At 53.4% G+C, this 21,784-nt stretch overlaps 1 protein-coding gene across 29 annotated transcripts in view; it reads right to left on the bottom strand.

Moving 5' to 3' along the window:
• Nucleotides 1-1,597: 1,597 nt before the first annotated feature.
• Nucleotides 1,598-21,784, bottom strand: part of JADE2 (jade family PHD finger 2) — a 143,961-nt gene continuing 123,774 nt past the window's right edge. For 14 of the 29 annotated variants that reach the window (XM_081502857.1, XM_081502852.1, XM_081502851.1 and 11 more), the window contains 5 exons: nt 20,856-20,972; nt 19,126-19,590; nt 10,483-10,600; nt 7,519-7,647; nt 5,337-6,291 (listed from right to left, as the gene is read on the bottom strand). In XM_081502857.1, the coding sequence (XP_081358983.1) occupies nt 5,483-6,291; nt 7,519-7,647; nt 10,483-10,600; nt 19,126-19,590; nt 20,856-20,972 (1,638 nt within the window). In that variant the 3' untranslated portion in view covers nt 5,337-5,482. Of the gene's footprint in view, nt 4,157-5,336; nt 6,292-7,518; nt 7,648-10,482; nt 10,601-19,125; nt 19,591-20,855; nt 20,973-21,784 lie in introns of those variants that run through there. The other 15 variants (XM_081502870.1, XM_081502872.1, XM_081502880.1 and 12 more) reach the window with 4 other exon arrangements.

Raw genomic sequence — 21,784 nt, 5'->3', positions numbered from 1 at the left:
GAGGGACACCTTCCTCCACAGTCGCTCAAAACACACCAGGTTTATTTCCACCGCCTTCTGCATTGTGGAATCACAGAACTTTGGATCTGGAGGTGCCCTTGGGGACTCACTGTTTACTGCATCAGTGAGGAAATGGGGCACTTCTCTGTGGTTCACAACCAAGTCAGCAGCCCCAGAAGCTATATATTCCTTGAGTCTCAGTTTAAGCTCCTTTCCACGTTCCTCCCCTCGGACTCTCAGAAAAGGTTCAAGACCCTTCCATGCATAGTTGAATCCAACTTTGCTCTTGTGGACCCCTCTGTGCTTGTTGTCCCTTCCTCCCAGCCAGCTCCCCTTGGGCAAGCAACTAGTTATCCTTCAAGCCTATGTTACCTGGAAGCTCTGGGAGGGCAGGGTCCTGGTGCCACTCACAGCATACAACCCAGCACACTGGCAGAATGAGATGCATGCTCAGTAGACAATTGTCAGTGAATGAATGAATGCATGAATGGTGTTGCTTCCTGTGCCCCCCCCCCACCTCATCCATCCAGGCCTACCCAGTACCTCCCAGTTCCCTCATTGCCTCTCTGCTGGACTGTGAGCTCCCCCAGGGCAGAGACATTGGCTTCATTCTGCATATTTCAGAGTCTAGTCCAAAGTAAGTACTCAGGAAATAATGAGTGAAAAACAAGCCTGGATTAAAACCTTTCCTGATCTAGGGACAGATACCAGAGTGGAAGCAGTGAGATTTTATTTCTTGGGCTCCAAAACCACTGCGGATGGTGATTGCAGCCATGAAATTAAAAGATGCTTGATCCTTGGAAGAAAAGCTATGACAAACCTAGACAGTATATTAAAAAGCAAAGATATCATTTTGTGACAAAGGTCATTATTGCCAAAGCTATGTTTTTCTCAGTAGTCATGTACAGATATGAGAGTCGGACTATAAAGGCAGCTGAACATTGAAGAATTGATGCTTTAGAATTGTGGTGCTTGAGAAGACGCTTGGAAATCCCCTGGACAGCATGGAAGATCAAACCAGTCAATCCTAAATGAAATCAATCAACCTTGAATATTCATTGGAGGGACGGATGCTAAAGCTGAAGCTCCAATACTTTGGCCACCTGATGTGAAGAGCCGATTCATTAGAAAAGACCCTGATGCTAGGAAAGATCGAAGGCAAAAGAAGGGGGCAGCAGAGGATGAAATGGTTCGATAGCATCACCAACACAATGGACATGAATTTGAGCAAACTCCAGGACAGAGAGGAGGGCAGAGGAGCCTGGCATGCAAATCCACCCCATGGGGTCGCAGAGAGTAAAACACGACTTAGTAACTGAACAACAACACCCAGCATTTCCTCCCAAACCTTCCCACTGTAGGTGGCTCAAGGGGTCCTGACTTTGATGCTGAACTTCACCTCTTACCAGAGGTGTAGTTTTGCAAAGCTCCATCATCCACTCTGAACCCCAGGGGATGACAGCTTTGAGAAGCAAATTAAGTAAGCCCAGCCCCAGTGCATACTGAGCACTCACTATATTCCTTGGGACACTCAGGGACCACTCACTGTTTCACTGAGCCCATCCTCTCCCACTCCCCAATGCAACAGAGCCTCACATCAGCCAACACAGAAAACACTGCTTTATTAACTGCGTTTGCCAACACACGAGGATTGCAGAGGGGGTCCTGAAGCCACAGGCTCCAGTGAGAGCTAGCCTCTGGAAACCCCCACGAGTGAGCAGGACAGGATGGGACTGGGAGCTACGTGGTAGTGGGATCACAGAATCATGCAGGGCACACGGGCACCGGCCACCCCGAGGCAGCCATACATTCTATTGCTCGTTAAGGGTAGCGAACATGGACAATGTACAAAAAGGAGAAATAGGTTTTTGCGTTAATGAAAAATACATTTTTTTCTACAAAGGAATCTTTCCTAATACAAGAAAATAAATATTGCAACATAAGCCAAAAATAATTTAAAATTGCTCTTTTCAATATATTTTCAATATTTCTCTTGTATATTAACAAATGGCACATCAACTTTCTTTGAAACAAAGACAGAAGGTGTCTCCTCCTGTGACATTCATATCATTCCCCCACCCCGAACCGATGTGGAGCACAGAGTGTTGTGCGTCTGAGGGACAAGGTGGCAGGAAGTGCCTTAAAGAACAACCAAAGGTCCCGGACTCTGGCCCTGACTCTTTGGCCAATGTGGCCAGCTAGGCCAGGGCCATGAGAAGTGACCTCCCCAAGGGCCTTGTTACAGGCATCCAGACCATTCTGCAGAGCTTGGGGTATGGGCAGAGGTTGGCCACATCTGGCAGTAAGCAAGGAATGCCAAGTCCAGCTGCTGCCAATGTCTGTCAGAACTGGGTGAGTGATTCTCTAGAAACTGCCCTGGCAAGTCCCACTGTGTGCCCATACGTGACACACAGACACACATGCACATGGACACACAAGACGTGCCCTGACACACACTCATACATCCACAGCCCAACACCTGTGTTTGGAAACCTGGGTGCCTTCTCCAAGAAACCTGAGACCTTCACACTGCAAATGTTCACACACTGTCACCAAGTCAGAGCTCATTTAATAAAATAAACCCTTCTAACCCTTCTTCTCCGTATTTGTTCTAAAATACATTTATGATCCATAAAAATACTTTCCTTGCACATTATCCTCTCTCACTGTGAGAAGGGGGAAGGAGGTGGGCAGCAGGGACCAGGAGGGTAGCAAAGACTGCTAGGATAACTTCCAGAGCAGCTTGTCCCACCCTGAGGAGGGCCACTGAATGTGGGCAGACATGGTTACGTGAAAGACATACCTCAGCCTCTAGTCTGGAAAAGGTCTCCTGCCTTCTCCCCAGCTTCCCGTCTTGACCTCAAAGGCAGCAAAGCCATCTGCACTGTGAATGGGAAGCTGGAAAAAGAGTGAAGGGGCTGTGGCTAATGGCAGAAAGGTCAGCAGTGAGAACCAGTATCCTTGTCTTCTTTGTAGCCTGGCAGACATCCTAGTGGTGGACAGCTGCCTGGCAAACACAGCTCTTGGGTTTGGCCTGGCAGACCCTGATCAGCCAGCCTTAGAGGCACCCGGACTCCATGCAGGACACGGGGTCCCAGGGATAGTTCAGTTCAAAGCAAGAACCAATTGAGAAGTGGGTTGAAACCTAGAGGCTAACTTGAGTAGAGGACCTCTGAAGGAGTGCTGGTCTCCTGGCCTGGCCCACCCAGTCCAGACCCTGACCAGACGTACCACCTTCCTGCCCTGGTTCTCTGCCCTACCTTGCCCCCAGAGCGCCCAGACCCTGCCTCAGGATGGATGAAGGGTAAGCAGGCTAGTGCCGAGTCTACTGGACCTGAGCACCCCACCTCCCGGCAGAGTTTGGTTGTTCTTTAAAGCTGGTCCCTTTGCTTCCTGTGAGGTCAGACCAGGCAATCCAGCACAGACAAGGTTGTGACCCGAGGTGACCCGAAGCACAGGGAAGGAAGAAGATCTGTTCAAAGGCAGTAAACAGAGAATGGGGTTAGGACGTTGCTGCTGACACTGCACTGGCCACTACTACCAAGGCGCCAGGCAGACTAAACTCTACACAGTAGCTCATGCCATCCCAATGCCCAGAGTCCTTGAAGCCCACTCTGAGTCTGCTCCGACTGGACACATCTGTCCAGCCCTTTAAACTTAGTCATTATCTTTGTTTCCTGTTTTGATAAAATTCACATGAAACTGAGTGTCCATGACCATGCCACTGTCGTACCTTGAAAGTCTGGAGTTGGGGATGGGTGCTCAGCCTGCTCCCCATCCCGCTGATTTGCGCTTTGTGTTATGTGAGGGGGATCCCCATGGTGAGACTTTTGCCACGCTGGTTTCACCGTCAGTCTCCTCTTGTGGAGTTTTAGGGTTCAGGAGAGCTCACAGTGGGCCCAGGATCCAAAATCCAACACCAGCAGCAGCAGAACAGCATCCTTGTCCGAGAGCTTGGGCTCACCTCCTTGGGTGTGTGCAACGAACATGTTTCTACACTTGGTTGCTAAAGAACTCCGTTTTTAAAAAAAAGTCCAAGTGACAAGTTGTCAGGTCCTGGCTGTGCTGTATTATGGTCAAAATATTCTTTGGCATCCACAGAATGATTCGACTGATTCACTGGACTTTTGCAAGGTTCTTGTTGGAGAAGTTCTGGCTTTACCAGTGGCAGAAGTGACCCAGGAGTAAGTCATAAAAGAAAAAAAAAATGTTTTCACTGAATTCCTTTTTGTTTTTCGTTTGTTCCCTGAGCTATCACCCTGGGGCCACTCCACTCAAACGCTTCAGAGCTACTACCTGGGACTTAGAGGGTGGAGCGGAGAAGGCAGGACGGTGATGATGGGGAGGGAGGGGCTGGAAGGGCACAGTGGGGAAAGGGGGTTAAGGCTCAGAGGGGAAGAGGAACCAGGAAGATCCAGCAAGACTTCAAACAGCCCCGGCAGGGCATCACTAACCCGTCCCAGGCCCCGGGATCCCACGGCTTGTTGGAAGGAGGAGTTTCCGAAAGGAAACCAAGGAAGAAGCTCATCACTTAGCAGGAAACTTGAAAAGGCAAACGGTCTGGTCTGGTCAGCTGTCTGGGAGTGATCAGACCTCGGCCGAGACTGGCCCCGAAGGAAGGAAGAAGGAAGGAAGTTGGAGTCCCAGAGTGATTCTCTGTACTGGGCGAGTCTGAGCCCCACGCCCCTGACTGGGCACTGGCCCTCCCTCGCAGCCCTCCGCTGGCACTGGCGGCTGGCTGGCTGGGAGTCCCCTGAGAAAATGGCACAGCTCAGGAAGGACTCTGGGAAGCCCTTCCCAGAGCCGCCGGGCTGGGCACTGGCAAGGGCAGAGCAGCAGGGGAGTGGAGGGTCACAGGGTGGGCGGGCAGGCCTCAGATGATGTGGGTTGACCAGGAACGGCTGTGGTTCCCTTGGAACCGGGCCCTCTTCGCCCCCTCAGTGCTTTCTCGTATAAGCTCATTGTGCTTGTGACAGTGAGTAGACTCTGGCTGGGTATCACTTATTATACTTCCTTGGGGATCAGTGAAGTGCAGCAGGACCCCCCCCAGATGGACCCCAGTGGGATTTGGGAGCAAGGCGGGGCAGGCCCTGGGCTGGCCCATCTGCCATAATAATGCCCAAACGACAGTCTGTGTCACCCAGTGGCAGTGGGCGGGAGTCCTGAGCTCTTCATCACCTTGCCTACATGTAGCCAGGAGCCCAGCAGTACTCTGTGGCCCAGGCGGAGACGCTGCCACGGCCATGATGGTGCACAGGACCAGGGCTGGTCCCGGTGGTCAGAGCCGTGGAAGGAATCCTAATGTCCTAGGCCAGCACAGAGGAAAGACAATAGTGTGGAATTCGAAACTCTCTTTATATTAAAAATAAAACCACATCAGAGTGGCAGCCTCAAGGGTCTGAGACACTCAGCGGAGATTGGAAATGGCAGTTGTCACTGGGCTGAGGCCTCATGGGGGGACCAGGACAGGGGAAGGGGTGACTTAGGAGGCCAGTACCCCCATGCGGACCACCTCCTCAGCCCCTGCTTCCCGGGGACCCCGCTGCACCCCGCTGTCCTCAGCCTCCACATCTGAGTCGCTCATCTCCCCATCAGAGAAGTAGCCATCAGTCTCAGTGTCAAAGTGTAGGCTGACCTTTGGCCTCTCGGCCACAGCAGAAGGCGGTCCCGTCCCGGCATCAGGCCTGGCACCTGGCGATCTCCGGTTTCCCTTGCTCTCACGGGGCAGCCTGAGCCGGCCTGAGGGCTTGGGACTCGCTGTAGGGCCAGGCACTTGGACATTAGAGTCGGCAGCCATTGGGGTTGCCTCATCCGGGGTCTCGGGGGCCAGTGGTGGGGGGCTCTCGGGAGCTGCTGGGATGGGACAGTCCCCAGCTGTAGGGCTGGATGGCAGGTGAGAAGGTGTTCGCCGTGGTGGCTTCCTGGCAGGTGGTCCCTGACCCCCTTTGCTGCTGCCAGTATCCTGGCCCCAGGGCTTCTTGGGGGGTTTGTCTGGAGTCGTCCGTGAACCGGGCCCATCCTGTGGTGGTTTCTTCTTAGCAGGAAGGCGGGTGCGGCCGCGGGCCTTCCTGGCAGGGTCGCCAGGTCGCAGCGAGGGGTCCCGCATGAAGCTCAGCAGTGTCTCCTCGTCCTGCAGCAGCTCCTCGGACAGCAACCCTGGGGCAGGGTCTTCACGGTGCCCACTGTTGAGCGACCACTCACTCATGGCCATGTTCTCTGCGGTGATCTGCACTGACTGCGCCAGCCAACTGTTGAAGAAGGTGCCGTCGATGGGGAACGAGGTAGACAGGCCTGGCCAAGGGGAGGAAAGAGGCAGGTGAGATGCCAGTAGGTGTGTGTCCCACCCTCCTTCAGGAAGCCCTCTTCCACCCTGCCCTGCACACCATCGCGGACCTTCCTCCCTCTTTCCCTCTGTGCTAGACCCGGCTGAGTTAACCTGTTCTGTCCATCCCGCCTGCGAACACTGAACACCCTTCTCCCCAGATAGATGTCCTGCTCCTGGGGACTGTCTTCATAGTTTGAGGAGCAGAGTACAAAGTGAAAATGTGGGCTCCCTATTCAAAAATTAAGAATTTCAAAGTGGCTACAGTAGAGGATTAAACCAAACGAGGGCCCTTGGTGACTGCACAGGAGCACACCCAGCCCTGCTCACCACCCCACATGGCATCATCCTGGGAGCATAAGGGATGGAGGAATGGAGGAAGGAGCCCTCTGGTCACCAGGGGGCGCTGGGTTTTCATGAGTGTCGCTTTCCAGAGCTTCCAAAGCAAGGACATGGATAAGGGTGTCTGTCAGGGCCAGCTCCAGTTATGGGCCCTCCTTCATTTACTGAGGTCTCGGGAGGCAGCCGCTGATGCTCCCATTAGATACCAAGTTGTCTCCTTCCTGAGACTTAAGGAAAATAAAAGATGACCATGGGGCTTCCATGCTAGTGGTGAGGTGTTCCTCTAGAGCACGCCCCTTCCCTGAGGAATGCTCCAGAGGAAGCATGTGACTTCCTGAGAGACAAAGCCCAAGGCCAAGAGCCCCTCTAGGGATACCATGCTTAATGGGGCAGCAGTAAAGAGGTCTGTGACAGACAGGTGTGACAGTGAGATGGGTTGGGCAAAGACCACTCCTGTGGGGGTCTCTGGTGGCTCCCAGAAAGTTTGCAGGGGATGAAGGGAGGGCCTATTTGAGGACATTCTGGCAGAGGGGGACAGGGACAGAGAATTATGGCAGGCCCTCACCCCACAGCATGACACAGGGTTCCCTGAAGGGCCAGGATGTCTAGAGACTCCTGAGTTCTTGGGCCCAGCCTCTAGTCTACGAGAGGAACCCTTGGGAGACCAGAGAGGGCTCCGAGACCCCAGTCTCCTCTATACCTGGAAGGTGGGAGTGCCTGGGCATGGAAGGGCCTGCCGACCCCTCCTGGCCTCCCACTCTGCAGCAAGGACGCTGGTGGTTCCCGTGGCCTTTTGTGGGGAGCTGCAAGTGCAGTGATGGTATGAGCCTGGCTGTGTGCACCAGGCCACTCACCAAGCTGCCCCAGGACTGAGTCGGACCCTGCCTTCACTTTCTCTTTCTTCTCGGGGCTGCCCTTGGGGCCCTCGCGGCCTTTTCTTTTTGAGTCGCTCTTCTTGCCCTTTGTTTTCCTCCCAGACCGCTCTGCATCAGGGAAAGAGAGAGCAGGAGACGGTTACCCTAAGCAGGCCAGACAGAACCAAGACCCCTGCATGGAATCCCAGGAGAGCCCCATCACTTAGTGTCTCGCCTTCTAGGTCACCTCCCCTGAACCTCTGCGGTCCCAGTCCAGAGCCATGTGGGACCTAGGATAACTGTGGCTCCAGCGAGTCAGGGAATAGCTGATGTGGGAAAAGCGGGTAATAGTTCCAGAGGGGCTTGGTGCAGGGCTCAGCGACATGAGGAGGGGGAAGACCACTCTATAGGACCTGGGCTGCAATTTGATCTCTACGGACTACAGATCCCAGGACAGAGTCCTGGTGGGCAGGAAGGCTGGCTGGAGGTGAGTGGACAGGACAGGGCCTCAAGGGCCACGGAGGTGAAGGTGGATAGGTCACTGAGGGGTCAATAGCCTTGGGTTCCCCTCTTGACACAGGGGTCAGCCCCCTGCCTTGCTCTCGTGGTCTGCTCTGGAGGTTAGACAGTTGATGGGAGACTCGGGGTACACACCTGGCCCTCATACCCTTCTAGTCCAGGACCACATGGGTCTGCGGAATCACAGAACAAAACACAGCAGGGGAGGGACATGCTGTGGTGGGGAGCTGCCAGGAGTCTTCTCCTAGCTTCTCAGCCAGAGGCTGGAGGACTTCCTGAGTAAGCGTTTAAGAGAAGGTTGAGGAGTATGGGGCCAACTCCAGGACTCTGCCTAGCTCTGCTGTTCATTTCAGGTGTAACCTCGGGCCAGGCCTCGGTCTTTTCACCTATCACATGGAACAGTGCCTAGATACTTGGAAGGAGGCTTCCCAAGTCCCCCACTGCACTCGCTGTGGCCTGAGCTCCTCCCAAGGGCACAGACCTTACACAGCTGACCCTGGCAAGCCCTTAGCGTCACTTCAGATGTTTTCTTTCTGCCCTGGTTGCAGCTATGCCAGGGTCCTTCCAGTTTTTCTAACAAGACAAGCTCACCTCCAGGTCCCCAAATAAATGGTTTCCTTGTCCCTCCCGTGGTTCTGTTCACAGCCTAAGTATCACCGCCACTGGGAAGCCTTCTCTAAGCTCCTGGCCAGACAGACCTCGGCAATATATTTGCGGCCTGTGTCCCACCCTATGGGTGAAGCATCATAACAGAGGGCATTGGCTTTGGGCAGAGGCAAACCAGTCTTCTCTTCAAATGCCCTGTCCTGACCAAAAGGTGGCCTGTTGCTGCTGCTAGGGTCTAGGAGCTGCAAATGTCTCCAGACTAAATGCAAGAATGCGGACCCTCCAAGCTCCTGACCATGTTTCTGGAATCCTGTGCCTAAGGGCACTGCATGCCTCACCACTCTCCACTGCCTTCCTGCAGTGGGATGTATGGCCCATGTGAGTCCCAGGAAGCCTGAGATATTCCAACATCATCACCACCAGGAAGCCATCCCTGATACCTCTGTCCCTGCATTGGCACCCATGGCAGTCCCCTGGACACCACCTTCCTTTGTCTCTCCAGACAGTGAACTCCATGAGGACAGGAAGCGTGTCCTTTTGGTCCACGGCAGGGTATCCCTGTGCCCAGCACAGAGCCCAGTATTCTGTCTACCCTCAATCAGTGCTTGCTGAAGAACAACAAACAAGAGGGAGCATGGGAAGGTCTGGAGGCCTCCTGTCTAACCTGCCCTAGTCTTGGGGGTACATGGTGAGCCCTGACCTCTAAATGGCCGTGATGCAGCATCTGTATCGGGCAATGCTGGTTTCTGGGGCAGGGATGGGGCAGTAGAAGGTCCTCAGTTGTTGACTCTGGTGGTGGCCCAGCCACTCTCCTCCCTCTGCTCCAGGCCTAGCCCGACCCACAGGCTCTACCTGCAGTGGCAGCCTCTGGCTTAAAAATCTCTCCATCCACCTATTTTTACTGCATGGAATTCAACATCAGAGCACCATCTTCTGCACTAAGCACTGCCCTCCTTAACATGTAAACACTCCACAAAGGGCCCTGTTGTCTGGCAACATCCACAACTAACAAGACAGTCCACTCTCAGAGCTTCTTTAACCTTTGATTTCTAGATCTGTTAAATGCATGTGATGGTAAAAGCCTAAGAAAGAGGGAAAAAAGCCTGTTGGCACAGGGCCTCAATCCTGTCAGATGGGGTCAGAGAGAAGGAACACATAGGTCCTCTTCCACTCCTGGGGCAGCTGCATTCTTCAGAAGCAACACACAGGCACATAGGGGTTCAGGGAAGCTTGCCAGCTTGGTCTCTTCCTGCCCTGGAACCAGCACAGAGCTGCTGAGACTTCTGGTTTGCACCTGTTCACGTGCAATTCCCTTCCCTAGTGGCTCAGATGGTAAAGCATTTGCCTGCAATACAGGAGACCCAGGTTCAATCCCTGGGTCAGGAAGATCCCCTGGGAAAGGAAATGGCAACCCACTCCAGTACCCTTGCCTGGAAAATTCCATGGACAGAGGAGTCTGGTAGGCAGGCTACAGTCCATGGGGTCAGACACGACTGAGCGACTTCACTTTCTTTTCTTTCTTTCACTCCGTGTAATTCACTCCTGAACCGCAATGGGCCCCGCACTGCCTGAGAGTCCTGTGAACTAGAAAGCTCCCTGAAGGTAGGCCTGATGCCCACATCACATCTTTGCTCCTTGCCTGCCAACACATACCCAGGACCCTGGGATGCCCCTGCCTTGGCCCACTAACTGGGTACAGAGGGTAAGGGTGGGGTCAGTGGCCCCTGACCCCGTACACATGCCCCACCAGGCTCTGAAGACACACAGCTCCCTGGAACCAAGCCCCCTCGAGGATGTGCTCACGAGAGGTGGCCAGTGGCAGGCAGGGGAAGCGCCTACCTCGACACAGATCCTGTTCGATAAGTTTCATCTGCAGGTGGAATATCTGCTCCTGGAGCTTGCAGATGGCATGTTTCGTTCTCTCGCGCCTTGTCACCATGTAGCACAGATTTCTAACCTGAGGAAACACAAGAGAGATTTTCCACCTCATGGGCAACCACCTCAACCTCCCAACTCTGCGGGGCCACTCTGCCTAACCTGCCCAGGACATCTGGGAATCAATACCCAGGCCCCGAATGCATGCTCCATCCTGAGCTGCAATTCTCTGATCTAAAATACAGGGCCAAGCACAGTCTTGGCCCCAGGCCCCGCAGTGGAACCAGTGTGGGCAGGGAGTGAGTCTGCAGAGGTCAGGCTGGCAGCTCTGCCTTCCTTCCCTGGGCCTGCACTTCCTGGCTGAGTCATGCCATCGCCCAAGGCCTTTCCAACATGACTGCTCTCCCCTGTATTAAATCCCCCAAGGCTTGTCACGGCCTGATAAGGTCACCAAGTCCATCCTTCGGCCTCCTGTCCAAGGCTTCCTACACATCAAAGAAACTCTTCAGCCACCAGCACCTGGGCAAAAACTACCTCCTATCCGGAGACACAAATGACCTGTACATGAGAGAGCTCCAGCAGAAGAGCTCTGAGTACGGAGACGGTCCCTGATGCACTGGAGTCCCGTCTGCAGCTGACCCTTGCCCACTTGTTGCACTGGCCCTGAGCCAGGTCCACAGCTGCTCTGCTCAAGGCCCCATGTGCACTCGGTCATGTTCGCTCTGCCAGAGACAGAACTCCTTTGGGGGAAGGCCAGGGCCTCTCAGACTACCTGGCCAGCTGGGAAGAGCCTCTAGGGGCCTGGGACACCATCTTGCTTAGCCCACGGGACAGGGCCCACCCTGCAGCTGGCCTGGAAGCACCTGAAACATGTTTCTTCCTGTCCACTTGCACCTTGACCCCGTGTGCCATCCCTCACTGGCTGTTCTCAGTGTACATCATCTCTCTGGGACCAAGTCCAGGCCTCCTCCCCATCAGGACACCACCTTGCTCTGGCACTGTCTTCAGATTGGGTCACAGTCTCCAGCAAAAGGGACAGCTGGCCACTGGAATCCTGGGCCCCACCAGGTTCTACCTCCTGCTGGGTTCCGTGTTCAAGGCTGAGTTCAGTCTTCATAGCCTTAAGCTGCCTGGGTATGACCTGAGGCTTCCAGAGCCCCTGCCTCTTGTCGTGACCATCACTTCTCCCACCCTGGAGTAGCCATGATCAGACTTCCCTGCTGGCATAGGCCTCTCCTCTGCTCCCTGGACCTAGCTGTGAAAGAGACCCCAGAACACCTGCGCCAGGCTAGCAGGCCTCTACAGGACAGGCTCTGGGTGGGTTCTCAGCACCACTCTGCACTGCAGCCCAGACTGTGAATACCAGGCTCTCCTGTGGTCAGCACCTCCCCAAGGGGCAGCCACCTGGCCCAGCCTGTGACCCCTTGCTTTAGCACACTGGCACCATCTTCTTCACAAATCCTGGGCTCCCTAAGACCTCCCTCCAGCCAATCTCCTCCTACACATCCCTAGGCACAGGCTTGTGCTGGTCCCTGGCCTCAGCTGAGAGAGGTGCCACCAGAGACCCCTTCTTCTGAGGGCCTGCTGCTCAGCAGGGCAGAGAGATGCTGACCAAGTACTGACAGGACCAGGCAACCCTGATCCAGATTTGGGGGTGGTGAAAAGGCTCCCTGGAGAAAGGGGAAGACAGGCAGGACCTCATCCTTCAGGTCTTGGCTCCAGGGTCACCTCCAGGAGGCTTCCCTGTCCATCACATCTAAGCAACCCAATCTCATTCTCCTCATATCCTGGTCTCTTTCCTTCCCAGCAGTCATATGGCTGAGCATGCATAGGGACAATGGGGATAAAGGCAGCTGGGTGGATGCATGGCTACTTTGGGGGCCTGAAAACAAACTAGTCAATATATCTAGCTTAAAAACAGATCAGGTCTACTTCCTATTTAAATACAGATGTAGTTTTCTTTCTTTTTTTGACTTTTAGAGACATTAGAGCAAGGTTTCTCAAGGCAGACCGAAATGAATTCCTGGCCAAGATTACCCCCCAAATCTCTGGGGTGGCTGGTTAAAAGCACAGGTTCCCAGGCTTGGGGGAGTATCAAATTCTCTGGGGGTGGGACCCTCAAATATATATTTTACATAGCACCACAGAATCTGAGAACTATTGCCAAGCTTCAAAGTGAGGTGCATGGGCTACTGAGTTTGACAGCTCAGCACATATAGGAAGATAATATTCTAGTGGGGTTTTTTTTGGTCCTATTAGAAATTCTGATTATGTATGCTTTACAATATAACATGGTAGATATGAATGAGATATTAAAAATGCAATATATTGGAGGTAAATGCTCATTTTTTTTCATGATAAGGGTACATACACTACACAATCAGCAATGTCTGGAGATTTCTGCTATAGAAGATTCTGTGAGAATCCAAACACATTGTTACCCCTTACTCCCAGTTCACTATGGAATCAACTCTAATTTTTCCTAAGACTCTTGGTAACATAGCTACATGTAACTGAATGCTGTAAAATTCCTCTTCTGTGATGGCTTTTGGGGAAAAGTATTGCAACCATCTTAGAAGCCAACCCAGGCAATTAGACTCCTTACATTGTTTTTTTCCAATTATAAATACAAATCAAAAACAAACAACCCAATCAAAAAGTGGGCAGAAGAACTAAACAGATATTTCTCCAAAGAAGACATACAGATGGCCAACAAACGTGTGAAAAGATACTCATCATCACTAATTATTGGAGAAATACAAATCAAAACTACAGTGAGGTATTACTTCACACCAGTCAGAACGGCCATCATCAAAAAATCTACAAACAGTAAATGCTGGAGAGGGTGTGGAGAAAAGGGAACCCTCTTACACTGTTGGTGGGAACGTAAATTGGTGTAGCCACTATGGAGAAAAGCATGAAGGTTTCTTAGAAAACTAAAAATGGAACTACCATATGATCCAGCAACCCCACTCCTGGGCACATACCCAGAGAAAACCGTAATTCAAAAGTCACATGCACCCAATATTGACTGCAGCACTACTACAGTAGCCAGGACATGGGAGCAACCTAACTGCCCATCAACAGAGGAACAGATAAAGAAGACATGGTACACATATACCATGGAGTAATACTCAACCATAAAAAGGAACAAAACTGTGTCATTTGCAAAGATGTGGATGGACCTAAAGACTGTCACACAGAGTGCAGTAAATCAGAAAAAGAAAAACAAATATTGTATGTTAAAGCATATATGTGGAATCTAGAAAAATGGTAGAGATGGTCTTATGTGCAAAGCAGAAATAGAGACACAGACAGAGAGACCAAACGTATGGACATCAAAGGGGCAAGCTGGGAGAGTGCAATTAACTGGGAGGTTGGGACTGACATATATACACTACTGTGCATAAAGGAGATAGCGAGAAGCTACTGTACAGCACAGAGAACTCTGCTTGGTGCTCTGTTATGACCTAAATGGGAAGGAAATCCAAACAGAGGGGATATAGGTATATGCATGGCTGATTCACTCTGCTGTACTGCAGAAACTGACACAGTAGTATAAAGCAACTCCAATTTTTAAAGAAAATGATAAAACAAACATCAAAGAGCATAAAAGTGAATCAAGTAGAAAAGTCCTTCAAAACTAGAACAGGGATCAGTAATAAAAGCAGGTTTTATGTTTTGATAAATTTTTTTTTTTCTTGGCCACGCCATGTAATCTTGGTTTCCCAACCGGGGATCAAACCCGTGCCCTCTGCAGTGGAAGTGCAGAGTCCTAACTGCTGGACCACCAGGGAATTCCCTTGATAAAGTTGTTTTGATAATAGCAAGTTTGGCAGAGAGAGCCTGGACTTGGGCTAAGAAGGGCAGGGGGCAGGGAAGACTCTCAGCCAGTTACCTTAAGCTAGAATGGACCAGTGTTGGGGCATTCATGGAGCCTAGGAGCAGAAGGAGCAGAACATACTGGGCATGAGATGCTGGAGCTTGGGAGGCAGGTGTGGGATGGAGCCAGCCTCCTGATAGGGAGTAAAGCTGTGGAGAAGAGGCACAAAGAGATGAAAAGCCTAGTACAGTGAATGATCGCAGGGACCAAGGAACACTCAGAGAGGGAGCAGTAGGACTGGATTATGAGGGATGGGGAATCTGGTCAGAGCACCCACAGGAAAAGTATCTCAAGACCAAGGGCATGTTTAACTGTGGCGACCACTGCTGAGAAGGCTGGAGGCTAAGGGTGGAGTAGCGGAAGAGATGGAGGCTGCTGGCAGCCCTGGTGGAAGGTTCTGGAATCTGGTCTCTCCTGCCACTGTGGTAGATATAAATGAGGTATTAAAAATACAATATACTGGAAGTAAATTGCTTCAAGGAAGCTCCAAGAGTGAGAAGCAAAGAAGTCAAGAACAGTGAGGGATGACAGCAAAGGAAAGACAGGGACGAGGGTAGAGAAACCGATGATTAGAGGGATGTGGGGGAGGGAGGACTTGCTTTTGAAGATGAGAGAAGGTAAAATGGATTCAAACACTGGTGCAATCCCGGAGACAGAGAGGGGATGAAGAAAAAATAGATACTCCTGTGCTGTGGGGTATGGGCTGGAAAGAGATCCCAGTGCGGGGCAGGAAGGGGAGGACATGATAGGAAAGGGCAAAGAATGGGTACAGAGGGCACTACTGGGCAAGGGTTCTGGTCTGAGGAACAGAAGATGAGGTCTGCTAAGAGAAGGGGGAGTCCTGAGGGAGGGCGGGTAAGGGTGGGGACAGGTGGTGGTAGGAGAGCCCAGAATGCTGCTAGCTAAAGCTTCCATCAAGGCTGGCTGGCAGGCACCTTGGGGTGCTCACCCACTCACTGCTACAAGATCTCTGCTGGTTGGCAGAGTGGCTCCTACTGGGTGAGGCTCTGCCCAGCATGTGGCCTTTGAACAGGCACAAGGGACTGGCAGTGAGCTAATGCCACAGGGTAGGAGTGAGAAAAGCAGGGGACAGTGAAGAAGGAACTGAGCAGGGAGAACAGGGGACTTGGAGATTTGGGGCTACTGATCAGAAGCAGTTGGAGCGGGTGACAGGGCTTAAGTGGATGGAGGGGGTAATGGGGTGGAGAAGTCCCAGAGTTGGGAGCCATGGGGTTGAGAAGCTAGAGGCTGGAAGCTACAGCTGCCCACTCGGCTTTAGTAGGAGGTCAAAGAGACACAACCCAGGCACTGAAGATAGTGTAATGGTGTGTGACAACTGACAAGGAAACGAGCAGAGTGTGGGGGAGGCAGGATCAAGTCTCCTGGGGAGAGCTATGGACAGGGAAGCTGGGGGGAGGCTCCTACATGTCTATCCTCTGGGGCCAGTGTCTGAGAGCCGCTCCTGCCCTCTCGACTCTTCTCAGGCCAGGTAAAATCTTTAATAAACTCCTGGTAATCAGATCCAGAGCCACAGGCAGTAAATGAGCCCACACTGCCAGCACGGTTGCTAGGGGACACCAGCCAGTGTTTGGCAGGTTGATTGCTGCTCATCAGTGCTGCAATTTTTTTTTCTGTCAGCTGTGAACAACTCTGAGAGGCTGCGGTGGCCAGGCCTTCCTGTGTTGCCTGCCAGGGCCAAGGCCTAAGGCTGAAATTTGAGGAAAGCCCATCTTCTAGGCTAAGCATAAAATGGGGTTTCATGCTGATGGCACCATGACCCCGGCTCCTGCTTCTCTCAGCAAAAGTCTTGCCTGGCCTTAGGAGGCAAATCAGTCAAGGAGGACCCAGGATTCCTAGGCCATAGCCCTGGGCCTGCCCTTTCAGTCCTCCCTGGAGCCCACCCTCCGAGCAGCCCATCAGCTAAGAGTCAGAACAGCAACAATAATCACCACTGACAAGGGAGGGTGGTGTGCTAAGCCCTGTCTCTGCCAAATTTACCATGATTCAAGGTCAGCTAGACTCTTATTCCCATTTCACAGACAAGGAAACTGAAACTTGGAGAAGTAGAAAGTGAAACTCAGAAGGCACAGAGCTGGGCAGTGCTGGAACTGGATGCAAACCCAGGCTACCCACAGCCTCAGTCTTAACTCCTCCCCCGAATCCCCGATGGATCCAGCCCAAGCTGGCCTGGTGCCCAGTGACAGGCTGGACACTCTTGACTGTTGGCACAGGGCCATGGTCAGAGACAGAGCCTGCTGGACAGGCCACTGACTGTCATGGGTCTTTGCAGAAAGCCTCCCCCGTGGCACAGTTCTCGGCCTGCTTCACTCACTCAAATCACCAACGCGTGGCCGTGAAAGGTTCTGAGGCTGGACCAGAGTTGGGGTCAATGGAGCACATGGCTGCCTAACTTCCTCTCCTCAGCCTACCAGGGCTGTGTACTCAGCTGCTGCCCTTCAGCCTGGCTTGGAGGCTGCTGGAGAAGCAGGGGCCCTCCCGAGCCCTCAGAAGCTGAACAGACTGCAAGGCTGGCCCCGCCTCTTCCTCCTGGGGGCAGAGTAGACTAACTCACACCTGAGCTAGAAGGGATCCGTGCTCCAACCAGAGAGGTCCGTGAGGTGGGGATCCCACAGCTGCCTCGGCATCCTAGCCTGTGACACCCTCAGCCCCTGGCCTCACCTGCACCAGCTGACAATGGGTTCGAGAGGCTGGGGGACTGAGGAGGGAGTACTTTTGCCCAGGAAGAGTACAGAACAGAGAATAAGCCAACAACTCTCTGACGAGCCCCTCCCCTCTTCAGGTCCAAAAACACATGTTCCTCCAAGGCTCTCTAAACCTCTGAGCCCCACTGCTCATCAGGGATGGCACCACATACTTCTCAACTCCTTCTCCAGGATGATGGTTCAATAGGTGAGCCTGTCCTCTGACCTCCCCACGCAGCCTAGCCAGGGTCAGACACATGCTGAGCAGCAGAGATCAGGGAGGTCAGACATGATGTATTGTTTGGAAACAGGAGGGCTAAAAGTAGGGTGTGTGTACTACAGACCCTGGGGGTGGCCTGAGGACAAGTGTGAAAGCAGCCTTGGTCTCAGAAGGATCTGTCCCTGAGGGCTCTGCCACATGGGACAGGAGGCTGGGCTGCCCAGGAAGTGGTGACTGCAATGTAGGTGGCCTTGCTCTTTGTCCCGGTTGACACTGTGGACATGTGATGATCTCCCTGCCCCCTACCTTCTGGTTTCAGGCTGGCTTCCAGGCACTAAGCTTCTTCCTTCCCAGGCCAAAAGGGCCATTTCCGTTTGACCAAGCCTCAGGGCAGATGCATGGGGGTGAAGGAAGGTAGAGAAGCTGGGTCCAGTTTCAGAGCCTCCACCTCACTGCCCCTTACCCCAGTACTCAGCAGATGCTGAGTAGCTCTAACCATTTTACAGCCTTGCCAACTGAGACACACCTGAGCAAAGTAGCTGCCTTAAGACACACAAAGCCCCCAGAACACTTCCATCCCTACTGCTTCCTAGTGTGGCCTGGGAGATGGTAGGCGCGCGTGTGTGTGCGTGTGTGTGTCCGTGGAGGACACCCTGACATGACCCCTCCTGCTCCAGAACCCTAGAAATGAATGTCCCAGAGAGGAGAGGAGAGGCCAGAACAGCACCTGGGATTCCGAGGAGTCGATCAGGGACCTGAAACACCCTGCTTTATGCTCAGGTTGCCTCCAACTCAGGGGTGGGACCCTATCTGGAGGGGCTTTAGCTGGAGGAGTTGGGGAGGGGTGTCAAAAAAGCCAAGTTTGAGGGCACACAACACAGAAGGCAGGACCCTCTCACCTGTTCTCTGGGAGAAGGAAGAGGGATTAGAGGCTTTGGGGGGCCTCTGTGCTCTAGGAAAGCAACTTTCACTGGCCCTGGATCTCCAAAGCCCAGCCTAAAACTGTGAAGTCTGCACCCCTGCCTTGTCTCACTCAGCCCCCAAAGCTGTGTGCCTGGACCAAGGCAAGATCACCTGCCACCCGGCACACAGCTAAGGAGTTCCGGCCAACCCACTCACTCCATCTGGGCCCCGTGACGCCACCTCTAGGGTGAGTGTTTGGAATCTGCAGCCACAGGACAGTCCCTGCTTAAAATCTTTCTGCAACTTCCAGGAACACCATGGTCCACCCACCCAGCCCCACGCTTCACTGCTTCACTCCACGCAGGCTGTTGCTGGTTTCCAGCCCAGCCTCACGCCCCAGGCCTCTGCTCACATGGCTCCCTCAGTCCAGCACCCCAGGAGCTGCACTCACAGCCGTTTTCCCTGCTTTGGCAGCACGTGATGATTATACTGATTTAACTCTCTTGTGATGCCCCGTGCCTCCCCTGCCTGACTCTAAGCAAAGCTCCTGTGTTGGGATCAGGCAGGGCCCACAGAGACAGCTAGGGGTCAGATGCCTAGATCCTACCCCAGCTCTGGGGTCTCCTAGCCTCACAGTCGTGGCAGGGCCCTCACCCTTGATCAGACCTGCCAAAGGGTTGGGACAAGAGGGACTTAAGAGAGCCCAGAACCGGATCCTCTCCTGTTTTGCAAACTCTCAGTTACCCCAACCTGTCCAAGATCCAGAGGCCCTCAGCGCCTTGGCCAGAGCTCATGGTTTGAAACCTGGTGAGCCACGGCTGCTCCATGGGAGGGGCGGAAAGGCCTCCTGGGATACCCACCAGGCAGGTGGGTGGATGGGGAGCAGCAGGGGGACTCACTCTCTCCAGGTCCTGCCGCAGGTGTGTGAAGAGCTTCAGACGGCGGTAGAGGACGTCCTGCTCCTGCTGGGCCAGGTTGTCCACCTCGTCCGTCTTGGGTGTCAGCAGCGGCTGGTTGGAGTTGGCTTTCCTCTTCAGCTTCCAGTACTGGTAGATGAAGTCTACCAGTGCCTCGGCTAGGTCCAGGCGCTCGGCCACCTCGGCTGGCTCTACCAGCTCATAGAAGTCTTCCTCCAGCTGCTGCAGCCGCTGCTTGCGAAGGGTCACCTTTTCCAGGTCCTCGCTAGCTGGGCTGGGTTCCACAGGCTCGGACGGAACTTCACCCCGTGGGCCCCCATCACTGTGCTCCTGGCAGAACGACTTGAACTTGACCTCATCGTTGTCTGCTAAGATAGTCCTCATTTCCAGGCTGTGGTCAAAGGCGCATGTGACGTGGAATGCCGTGACGCAGGAAGGCATGGAACACTGGAGGGAGACGAAGGGCAGCATGAGGTATGAAAGGAGGTGGGAGGCAAGAAGGACAGGGGGGTATCCCTCAGGGTGACACTGGGAAGGCAGCATGCTGATGAGACCCTAAACAAAACGGCTGCCAACATCCAGCGGGGTGTTGGGGGGAGCCATAGAAGAGGGCAGGGGAGCTCTGGGGGAGCTGAAAAGGAAATGGGGTACAGCATCATAAGCCCTAGGGAAATCAACAGTTAGGTGACTGACAGCCTTTCTGGGGACAAGCTGCATTTCTGTGTGGACAAATGACTTTGGAATCTGAGACGTCGAGAGAGAGGCTGTTGATGGGTCCCTGCCTCCTCTACTCCTGCAGCGTTATCTAGGATGGGGTAGTTGTGCCCCTCCTTTGTCCTCTGGGAAGCTGGGCTGGAGGTGGGCCCCTTCCTTCCTCTCTTGTGCAGGCAAGTATGGCCAGCTCACGGCCTTAGTTGCCTGGGATGATGGCTGTGGGCAGCTGACAAGTGTTTCAGCGACAACCCACAGAAATATTAGTGGGGCCCTTTATGCCGCACTCACAAGCCATTCTGAGAATCTTACAAACAGTGGAGGCATGTCCAGTATTTGCAGTGACCACTGTTCCTGGAGACATGAGAGAGAAGGGCTGACCCTTCCACCTCCCAGCCTATAGACCAGAAGCATCGGTATCACACAAGAACTTGCTAGAGATAGGCAAAATCTCTGTCCCACCTCTGATCTACAGATTCAGAACCTCTGGGGGGTAGGAACAGCAGTGTGTGTTTTAACAAGTCCTCTGGGTCATACTGAGGCACCCTAGAACTGGGGAGTGGTTACTGTTAACAAACTAGCACACCCCTACCCCGTGTAGGGAAAGCCAGTCAGTTTAGCTGAAAGTAAAGTTTAATTTCTATTCCTCTCACATGTCCAGCTGACACTGGAAGGGAGGTCAACGTCTTTATGAAGCCCAAAGACACTTGCTCTTGAGAAAGCCAGAGTCTTTGGTACTATAATGGGGTGGTGAGCCTGGCTCCCCAGGCCTTTACCCCACGCCCAGTGATACTGTGGATGGAGGAAGGTCCAGCAGATGGGGAGCTGACTGTGGTCCCCATCATAGGCCCAACAGTGGTTGTGTCTGCAGCACCGTGGGGCAGGTGGAGAGCGGTGGCAGTGGCCTGCTGTACAGGGTGTCCGGGACATGCCCCTCGACGTAGCTGTAGCAGGCTCCTGAGTGGGTTCCCTGGCAGCAGCGAGGTAGAGGAGCCATATACCTGGATGCAGGTGCCCGTGCACTCCTTGCAGAGGCTGCAGGACAGAGCCCAGCGGCTGGCTGGGATATGCGAGATCTTGGTGATGGGCTCCATCTTCTCGGGGCACCCGATGCTGACCTGGGCAGGACACAGGGAGCTGCGTCAGGCCTCGCATCCTTAGCCAGCCTCCAGGGCTTACCCAAAGAGAGCACTGTCTGCTGAAACCAGGTGGTGGGCAGACAGGGCAGTGGGAGAGTCCCAAGTCCTATCTCATGTCCCAAGTGGACCACTGAGCAAGCATTAGTGTGTGCTCTCCAGTGGCTAGGTTTAACAGTGACTGGGAGAGCATACATCAGTATGTGTAGCTGACTGAGTATATGAGTGCCCATGACTGTGTGGGTCTCAAGACAGATGCTCCCATGTGCAGGTGAGTATGGGTGCAAGGTCCCCTTCTCTTTTGTACCTCAGGCCTTTGTTAACAGCATCTTCAGAGTTATTAGAACTGGTACTCATTTTACTTTTGTTTCTGGGTGGCAACTATAGGTCCCCACAGCAGAATCTCTTCTTGGGAACTTCCAGGGCTTTCCTGGCCAAGGGGGATGTGCCTTTGTTCAGCCCCTCCCAGGGGGACAGGCCTATAACCACTCCCATCTCCTGGGCACAGCCCACCCCTCAGCTTCAGAGGCAGAGCCCATGCCTGAGGACAGGAAAAGGGTCCCTGCCCAGAGATCCTGAACCAAAGAGCCCCACAGGTAGGTCCTGGTTGCTTCTCTGTGTCTCTCCTGTGCCTCGCCCAGGGTATACTCAGAGGTCATTCCAGCCTTCAAGATGCTGATGTGGGAGCAAGTGACTGCTGCTGACATAACCACTAAGATCACAGAAACCTGCAAGGTGGGACCCAGCAAGGACTTTCAGACTGCAAGCCCAGGAAAGGGAGGGGCCACCTGCTG

This window comes from Giraffa tippelskirchi, chromosome 6 (genome assembly GCF_054371585.1).
Source record: "Giraffa tippelskirchi isolate mGirTip1 chromosome 6, T2T-mGirTip1v1.2.pri, whole genome shotgun sequence".
NCBI lineage: Eukaryota > Metazoa > Chordata > Mammalia > Artiodactyla > Giraffidae > Giraffa > Giraffa tippelskirchi.
This window is presented reverse-complemented; position numbering and strand designations above follow the sequence as displayed.